General features: G+C 42.9%; 2 protein-coding genes across 2 annotated transcripts; both read right to left on the bottom strand.

Annotated features, from left to right (window-relative positions):
- Window positions 1-279: 279 nt before the first annotated feature.
- On the bottom strand, window positions 280-5,261 carry LOC308112500 (transmembrane protein 17A). Its single transcript, XM_080468061.1, has 4 exons — window positions 5,036-5,261; window positions 4,280-4,386; window positions 2,480-2,593; window positions 280-2,190 (listed from the first exon to the last, which is right to left on the bottom strand). Exons 1-4 carry the CDS (start codon window positions 5,160-5,162, stop codon window positions 1,870-1,872), a joined length of 669 nt encoding a protein of 222 aa, XP_080324187.1. The 5' UTR covers window positions 5,163-5,261; the 3' UTR covers window positions 280-1,869.
- A 988-nt stretch (window positions 5,262-6,249) lies between these two features.
- Window positions 6,250-8,842, bottom strand: selenoe (selenoprotein e). Its single transcript, XM_080468060.1, has 4 exons — window positions 8,713-8,842; window positions 8,404-8,480; window positions 8,030-8,108; window positions 6,250-7,108 (listed from the first exon to the last, which is right to left on the bottom strand). Exons 1-4 carry the CDS (start codon window positions 8,824-8,826, stop codon window positions 6,965-6,967), a joined length of 414 nt encoding a protein of 137 aa, XP_080324186.1. The 5' UTR covers window positions 8,827-8,842; the 3' UTR covers window positions 6,250-6,964.
- Between the last annotated feature and the right edge of the window lie 874 nt (window positions 8,843-9,716).

Genomic DNA, 9,716 nt, shown 5'->3' with positions numbered 1-9,716 from the left:
AATAAAGGAAACACTTTAACAGTGTTTGATGAAAGCAGCCAGAGGCAACGCGCTGCCGTGACTTCCTGATCCCATTTCAGTGCTTGATAGCGTACTTTCCCATATTCCCCCCTGTTAACTTGTGTCACTCCGTGACAGTTTGGCTGGGGAGGTGTCAGATTTTGACATTTAAAGAGGAGACTAAAATAGTGGCTTTCATCTTTTTAAAACATTGACAGAATATGCCAGCGTGAAGCATCAGCGCTTGTACGAGTTTTTTTTGTTTGTTTGTTTTGTTTTAGGTACCTGTCACTTTATAGCAGAAATCAGATGTCACATAGGAAGACATTGGACTCATCATTCTACACAAGTGGTCTCAAAACATCAGAATACAATAGAAAGATGGGACCTGTTTTTACTATGAGTTCAGGGGAAATTTCATCTTTTGAAATATTTGATGGCTTAATCCTGTGGATGCGAAATGTCAACAGACTCTGACTTGGGATAGATAGACAGGATGGACGCTTTCACAAAACATCACACTTTAAATCTCATGACCGGGGTTGGGGTCTCAGCAGACCACAGAAAAACACTGCATCCCCCATGCATCAAATGCTCTCTCCTTCCTCTCTCAGGGAAGGCTGACTCCCACCCCCCCCCCCCCCCCCCCCCCCCCCCCCCATGGCCTCTCAGCCAGTTGAATGCTCCATCCTTATCAAAAAGCCTTGGGAGCCTCCACTCTCTCCCTCTCTTGCCCTGTGGATATTCGAAGGAAGCAGGCTGCTCCAAGCAGCCCAGCCTCTTAGCTCGGCCTGCTACAAGAACCACACTCCTTGTTCAAAGACATTAAGGACGTAGTAAGCACTAGGCAATATACGAGATGATTAGTTAAACATGATGCTACGCACAGAACTGTTTAATCTCATGAAGATGTGTTGATTCTATTATGTGTGCGTTTGTTCTGTTGGTAATGATATTAGGAGTGGTTAGTAACCTTTAAACAATGTTAGCATTATTTCATTATTGGTTCTTACGGTGGGTCCTATATGATTTGAAATACATTGCATTTATAATACACCATGCTTGGAAAATAGTCGACAATCAATATGAACGTATGTCCTTAGGGCCTAAGGTCGTAAGTTCATATTAATGGTCGACTATTTTCCATATAGTCTCTGCTCTAAGGCTTAGGCCAGTGTAGTTTGGATGGAACTCAATAAAGTTGTGGCTGTTTTGGGAAGTTATCCTAAGTGGGTCCGTTTGTTTAGAACATGGATTTACTTTATCCTCCATGCCACTCATACAAGAAAAAAACATACATTTTATTGTGTTGGTCAGTCGGTTTGAACTTGAACTTCATAAAACGTATTTTACTATGTTTAATGATTGTTAATGCAGCTGTTTGTGACAAGTTCTAGAGTTTGGGAATGTGATGCAATGGTGACCTAGAGGTTAGAGAGACTTTGGATTGAAAGTTTGCGTGTTCAAATCCCACAGCGAACAGGTCTCCGCTATGGCTACCTGATCTACAGCCTTGAGCCTGCTGCACTGTGGCAGCCCATCACTTCTAGAACTAGGTAGGAATTTCCCCTGAAGGGATCAATTGAGTATATAAGATAAAAAGGCATATAAAAACAAAGTACCAAATAAACACGCGCAAACTCAGAGCAGAAAGGCCAATATGTAGCAACAAGAGGTTACAACACCAGTCAGTGGAGCCAATACAATGCAAGAGGCTTCGGTCTCGATAGGCCTTGAGACTTCCAAATGCTGCAAAATACCCAATTTTGAAATGGCCGCCAACTTTAAAAGAAAATGTTTGTATAGGCGAACCTTGAAAGTGTTAATGGCAAGTCAAAAGGTCCAAAGAAAAGAGGGTGAATTCTCGCATCAATGGTATATATGTTGAATGGGCGACAGAGGCAGCACGCTGCGTTGGTGGGGGAGCCCGTAGACAGAACTCATCCCCGTGTGGTGGAAATGCTGCCTTGTGCCAAACTGCCGCAGATAGAAGAGCAGAGTGAGCTTTCGGGTCATGGTCCTGAGTGCCAGGAAGGAGGCCAGGATCTGGGCGAGCAGAAAGAGGAGGTAGAGGGAATGGACGGCTCTCTCCAGGGGCAGGATGATAATTCCTTCGTCGGTCAGGAAGAACAGCAGCACTGGCAGCTGGAACATGAAAGACAGGATCCAGAAGGCGGCCAGCTCTGGCACCTGATGACAGGGAGAGGAGGACGGCGGGAGAGTCTGGCTTAGTGCACAGAAGCGATGCAAAGATAGAGAACTCAGCCATCTAGTACACACACACACACACACACACACACACACACACACACACACACACACACACACACACACACACACACACACACATACACACACACACATACACACAAACACACTCTTGACAGTGTTTACTCAAGCAGGTAGAATACTGAAGCGGCTCTTTCCTGTCCTCTGTCCATAAAGGAGCTTTGCATGAGCAGATGTGGATTTGAGTTACCTTTTCATTAAGGTTGCCTATGTAGCCCAAATAAAGCCGGATTACTTCAATGAATGTGAGGAGAACCATCCCAGTGATGAGCAGAGCCTGGTAGTACCCTGGAAGATAAGAGTACTGGAAACAGAGAAGAAGGTTGACCATTTAATATGACTAAAAACATCAGATTTACTTTGTGAAAACAAAGGAGAGATATAATCTGATTGTGTTTTATATATGTGAAACTATTTGTTTAAACGGCCTTTATGTGTAGATTTTTCCTTGAAGTCACTCTCAGCAAAAGAAACGAGATTTGGGCAGTTGAACCTTGAACGATTACCGCAGGATATTTTTTGTCTTTAACCACAAGGCGGTGCCAAAGTTACAATGTTTGAAGGTAGAGGGTTTTCATGAATTGAATGAATTGAGTGAAAATTCACCAGACCTGTTTCTCTTTCTGTGTGTGAGTGTATCTGCGTGCGTGCGTGCGTGCGTGCCTTTAATGTTGATGTATGATATATTTCTTTACAGATTGATCCAACTCGGCTGATAATGTCTAGAGCCTGGAAACACCCTGAACGGGTCACAATCAAGGACAATCACACTCTCATAGCTACAGGCTGATTTACAATTACCTGTTAACCTCAAATGCATATGGGATTAAATCAGAGTACAGGAAGGAAACCCATGCATACACAGGGAGAACATTTCTACTTTACACAGAACGGCTTTAAAGTCCCGGGACACTGGGACTGGGACACTCTCGCTCTGGGACGAGACTGTTAAGTGCAACACCACTGTGCAGCATTATTAAAATTGTGCTTAGGAATATTATCTTGACTTGAAAAAAACTTTAGGAACTGTACTGGGAGGTTACTTGCAATAATCTTTGAGAATTGAGAATAACTCTTAGATGGAATTCAGTAAGCTTAAATCCATCTGTCACTTTATGCAATCTCGATGACATGATGTTGAAATACAGCCCTCTGTGGAGGTCAAACTATCAAATCAGGGCTCCTTCTTCTTTTTTCATGCACAAGATAGTTCATGATACTGCATGTTTGAAGTTGTTTGAGATCAACGTAAGTCAATTCTTATGATGTATTATACGCATGCATACGAAGCATTGTGCACCATGAACGGGCTGCAAGTCTCACGTGACAAAGTGACATGAAATTCCTCACAGATTGAAAAATGTAAAACCTGACCAGAAAACATGCAATCTAAAGCAGGGGTGTGAAACATAAAGCCCCAAGACCAGAAATGGAGTCCCACGGGATCTAATTTGGCCCATTGGATGGCCTCACACATTTCAAAAATGACTACATGAACACAGTAAAATAACTGCTGTTAATGTTAATCTGTTTTTATCACTTCACTTTCAGCTTCAGCAGTTTGAAAGCACTCTTTGTTTTTATTCACATTCATTAATTCACGCACCATAAAAGAGGACTGAGCCTCAGTATCGGGCTTCAAAATATGGGCGGGGCAAGATGGAGGATTGAACCATCAACCATGGGATTGAGAGACAGCCAGCTCTCCCATCTGAGTCACAGAGATCAGCAAAAATGACATTGAGAGAAACACAGTTACTTATCGAATTCACTGTAAAACAAAAAAAATCACATTAGCATCTATGGAGGTGTGTTTAATGGAAACAAGGATGATAAACACAAAAATCTTATATTTCCCAATTTGCTGATTGAGGCTTCTCACCTGTGTCTATTAATTCGACGCTTACTTTATCACGTCTATGATTTTAAAATCAGTATTTTTTCTTCTTCTGCTGTATTGTTTGGTGCACCATGCGGCGCTTCAGCTTACCTTTACTTCCAGCATGAAGACGGCGGAGAACCACCAACAGGGGAAGTAAAACATGTTGAAGTAGAGGAGCATTTGAAGAGGAAGGTGGGAAACCAGCTGGTTGACCACTGAAACAGGACAATTTTGTTTTAGAGGTTGAAAAGTTCAAGACGTCTTACATCAAAGAAAAGGGATGAATATAAAAGACTTTTTCCAAACAATTACTTAGAATGCTTGATTGTTTAAGCTCCACCATGATATGGATATATTATAAAAACGGTAGATAACAATTTTAAGAAGGTGATGGTGACTCTCGTGGAAACCCCCACATGGAGACGACTGGGAACCGTGCGTCCTCCTAACATCGGCCTTGGAAGCTTCAATCACAGTAATCAAGCACCAAGTAGCACTTTCAGAAGGTCAGAGACAAACAGAACAAAATGGAGCTATATGAGAAGCTTCTTTGACATAAAACAATACAAATCACAAGTTAAAACCTTCTTTTCTGAGCACAGTATTTATTTCAAAGTTGCAGAAATACATCATTTGATACAAACAAGTCCTTGTTAAGGTGATCTTTTTATGCACTTTGTTGATTTACTTGAGAAAATACAGTGTAGGTGTGTTCTTCTCATTTTGGTCTGAACCCTGTCATTACGTACTGGTGTGTCTCCCTTTTTACATGCTTAGCTAGTGTATGTTGCTTTAAATTCCAACGAACGCTTCAGATCTTCATTGCATTTACTTCACAAACCGCCGCTGAGGCCAGAAACTAACCAGAGGCGTCCTTCTGCTCCCGCGTGAAGTCACTGTCTGCTGTCCTGTTGTTGGTGAACACAGAGCCTCCCATGTAGGCCAGGCCCATCTGCAGGTTCTCAGGGACCGGCGAGTAGAACACAGGCATTGTGGGAAAAAGAGCTGACGGCCGAGCCGAGAAGCTGGGAAGTGCGGCGGTCCGGAACTGTGTCCGTGGTTCAGCGTCCCCGTCTAATCCCCATTGTTTAAAGTCACACAAACGGCGAGTTGCAGGCACAAATGGACGCGTGCTGGCAGACACTCCTGCTAATCAGATTATTGTGCAGGAGGCGGGCGGAGGATTAGGCTGAACGAGCGGCATGGCAGTTTGTCACTTACTTAGTGGCCATCTATGGTGCTCACTGAATTTGGTTCATCCAATTATGGAACTCTTGCAGCTCTGTTAAGACTTGATAGGTGGGGCACACACAAGTAATGTGTTGACCTGCTGCGGCCCACAATCTAAATTTAAATTTAACTGAGTAAGAAAATGTGCACATCTTAACAGGTTTGGGAGAAAGGAAACAAAACACTAAGAAAGTGGTGTGAAGAACAGCAGCCAGTGGAATGACTCTCAGTTCATCTGTCCACCCATCCGTGATTCAGCTTTATCCAACTCGTGGTCGCAAATTTCTATGGGACTAGACAGGGTACACTTTGGACAGGCCGGTAGGCCAAACACAGGGCAAATACTGAGAGACAGACAACCACACACTCACATTCACACCGACTTGCAATTTAGGGTCACTAATTAATCTCAAACAAATGTTTTTGGATTGTGAGGGGAAGCCGGAGTGAGCTGAAAACACTGCATGGCACTGACTCACAAACATTTTCCCTAATTGTCTACAAGTCAATATTATTTCTGTGATTCAATATCCCGAAACATCCATTCTTTCTCTTTGCCCAACAATAATTATGGAGGACAAATGTCCACAATGTGCTCTGTGCTTTTTCCCATTGTAGCTGGTAATAAGTTGAATCATATGTGACACTAACTTGGATAAAGTTGGTATAAACTGTATATAAATGCAAGGTATAAATAAAAAATAAGAGAGAGAGAGAAAACACCCCACTACTATACCACAACTGAAATGCAACATCAAGGAATAATAACAATAAAAAGTAAAAAAAAACTGTTCATGCTTTCCTCCCTTTTTTTAATTGTACATTACATTTTTTCTTCTTTTTTTTTTCCAGCCCAAAACAGACCCGATGAATGAAAGACAGAAAGCAAGTCACCCAGATTTTTTTGTATTTTCTTGTTTCTGCCATTGAATTTGAAAACAGCTTACATTTATCTTTTTTATATGGCAAATTTTGGCATTATGGCAAATTTGTTCATGATTCATTTATATACATTAGCCTACATACATTTTAAATTGCAGGGATATTTGTCCTCATTTGACCTTAATAATCTGGGTTGAACAAAAAATTAAGAACTCCCATGGAAACTGAAAAAAAAATGCGAGCAAGTTAGTTTGTTGTCGGGAAGTGTGATCTATCTGTCCATCCGTTCATCCATCGATATATATCTTTATTTAATTTTTTTTCTTCAGTTACATTTTATTGAGAGCTAAGTTGCCACTTAAATTTCACCCTGACAGGATATTGACTTTTTTTTTATTTTTTGCAAAAGAAAAAGGGGGATGGAAAATAAAAAGAGCAACTCTCATTAGCCAGAAACATTGAATGCACTGATTTTAGAATTTGTTTGTTTTTAATTAATCAAGTTTATCAAACAGATTACGAACACAGTAGTGACGACCACCCCTCCTCCTCCTCCACTCCCTGCCCCCCGAACATGCGGGTCTTCAGAGTGCAGCCTGGCCTTGTGGTTCCCGGCCTTGAGGCCCCACTCGTCATGGATGCGTCCCGGGTGCAGAGGCAGAGTGTGGCCACCAGGGGTCATCACAGCTCGTCCCTGGGGGCTCTGAGGGGGAAGTTCTGGAACTCCTCTGGTACCTCTTCCCCTTTCTTGGACCTCTTGTAGAAGCCCAGAGACTCCAGTAGGCTGCTGATCTCGTCTGCCTTCATTTTCTTCACTGGAACTGTCTGAGACACACACACACACACACACACACACACACACACACACACACACACACACACACACACACACACACGTGCGCACGACAGCCATATTTACACGAGGGCATGTGGTTAAAGACCTAAAAGAAGCAATGTTGTGTAAATGATATGTACATTTGCAGGTTTCTTTCTGAGTTTGCATGATGTGTTGTACTGAAAACTTTTTTTTCCTTTTGGGGGTTTTATTTTTATAGCTAAATCATGCAGCAGCTTCTGCTGCAGAAACTCCTGCACATTAATTTCTTCACTAACTCAGCCTTTATCCATTTAAAGCCAAATTTACAGCCTCTTGGGGCAACACACGTTGTAAAAGCACAACAAACATTCTAACCCCGAGTCTGACTGAGGGAGAACTCCCACAAAAGATTGAGTGCAGAAAATATAGGATAAAAACCATAAAAGCGACTGTAATGCATGAAAGGACTCAAACTTTAAATCAGGCTGGCGCAGAGGCAATTTATCAATATTATTTCCAAGTTGGGGGGGGGGACGGGTGATTTAGTGCCTCATACTAACACAATAACTGGAACACAATGACAAAAATCCATCTGTGGGAAAGGCTTGGAAGCTTTACATTCAAATTCATAACATCATTCATATCAAATATCTCACTTCACTGCAAAAAAAAAAAAAAGAAAAAAAAAAGTATTGCTCATCTTTCAGAAAGCCCAATTTATGTGCTTTTTTATCTGTTTTTACTGTCTCGCTCTTTCAAGCGCGCCCCCTCGGCACGTCTCGGTATCCGACAGAAGATCTGGATATCAGATCGAGCAGTCTTAAAACTTCCCCGACCGAGTCTGTCTTCCACGTTCTGGCACTCTGTAGATAAACTCCATCAGAGAGCGGAGGAGTAAAAACATCCTCCCCCTCGAGTGCACGTCTCACCTTTACAACCTCGTCTTTTTCATTATAGAAGATCAGACGGGGATTCTTCTCCTCGGATGAGTCGTACTCCAAGTTGTGGCTGCGCGGGAGAAAAAGCCGATCAAGGGGGAAACAACAGGTAGGTTGGAGGAGAAGAAGGCGCCTCCGTCTGCTTTCGCTATTTTTAGACGCACTTAGCAGGAGTTGAGAGTTTTTGGAACGCTCACAGAGGCTGGCACCAAACATGTCAGCTTGGCTGGATGCTCTGTTTTTGCTTATAAAGACAGAGGTCATGAGAAAAAAAATCACAGATGTTTGTTTAGAGGAAAAAAATATGTTCAAAGGTCACGTCTCTGAAGAAACAAAGAGCGCGACGAAACGGAGCAGAAGGATACTATAAAGCCGATCGCTCCATGAGGAAATGATGGAGCTCGGGCATTTTCTTTATGCCTCATCCGACCACACTGGGAGCCTGCAGGGACGACGACAGACAGTTGTTAAAACAGCATGACGAGCAGCGCCGTTCTCTGCGTGATCAAAGCTTCCAGAAATAGCTTTCATATCTCAGCAGAATGCAAACTGACATAACAGCACCTGACTTATCCAGTCGTCCCACAAACAGGCTGGTAAAAAAAAAAAAAAACACCCTGGTCACGAGTGAGTTTATTATTAGACCTTTTTGTAGGGATCCACTGGGTACTTACCAGTATTTTCGCTCTGGATATCACAGGCTTCTCTTCGTTCGCTGTGTCGTTGTTCGTCTCGGACGCCTGGGCAATCAAAGCTAGCGTGAGCACCAAGAAGGCCCGCATGTTCATGACTTTGTGTGTTTTCCTAAACTCTAACCATCAATGTATAACCTTTCGGTCCATCAGACGGCTTCTTGAGGTGGGCAAGACCATGACGCGTTACGACAAAGGGGAGCAGTGCCCCACCTGAGCCGGAGTGCCCTTCTCTCTCTGTCGCCTCCTTTGCCTCATTGGTTCTTCACAATCGGAGAACCGGGTCACTGGTTCACCACATCGGTCTTCCATCGCACTTGGTTGTTGGGTTATGTTTGATATTTCAGAGGTCCTTCAAGAGGCCCCCCCCCCCTGGCTTCATGGTTTATAGTTTCTTCCACATCGGATGCTGTTGGGGGTCAACAGAAGTCCCAGCACATCTGCGCCCTTATCGCTTTTTCCCATGCAGAACGCTCGCAGGTGGCCGATTGTGGCTCATGAGTCCAGCGTTCTCTCATCAGACAAAAACTCAGACGAGGTCGATTCAACAGGCAAACGTTAGCGTTTGCTAAATACTTTTGGAAAAAATACTTTTTTTCCCCCCATGTAATAAGAAAGAAAAGGTGATCCCCATACCACCTGTGCAAACACAATCTTGAACTCAAAGTCTTGTCTGCGTGCTTAAGACAGAAGGAATCCGATTCTATGCAGACAGAGGAAGTTCATTTGTCCTGCTGCTGCAGTACAACTCGATGGAATTTCTTTCTCACACCAGATTGACCCAGATCGTCAGCCAAATGTCAAAAAGTAAAGCCGTCTTTTATTTCAGTGTCAAATCTGACAAAATTTTATTCCAATGTAGTTGAATGAGTTCCTATTGTGGGATCAGATAATCCCGTTCACATGAACACTAGGCAAAGCGATCGGATTGGTGTGAGAGTTTATATCCATTTTCTTTTCGCAACATATTGAACGAATTTCCTCTG

This window comes from Lipophrys pholis, assembly GCF_963383615.2.
Source record: "Lipophrys pholis genome assembly, chromosome: 7".
Taxonomy (NCBI): domain Eukaryota; kingdom Metazoa; phylum Chordata; class Actinopteri; order Blenniiformes; family Blenniidae; genus Lipophrys; species Lipophrys pholis.
This window is presented reverse-complemented; position numbering and strand designations above follow the sequence as displayed.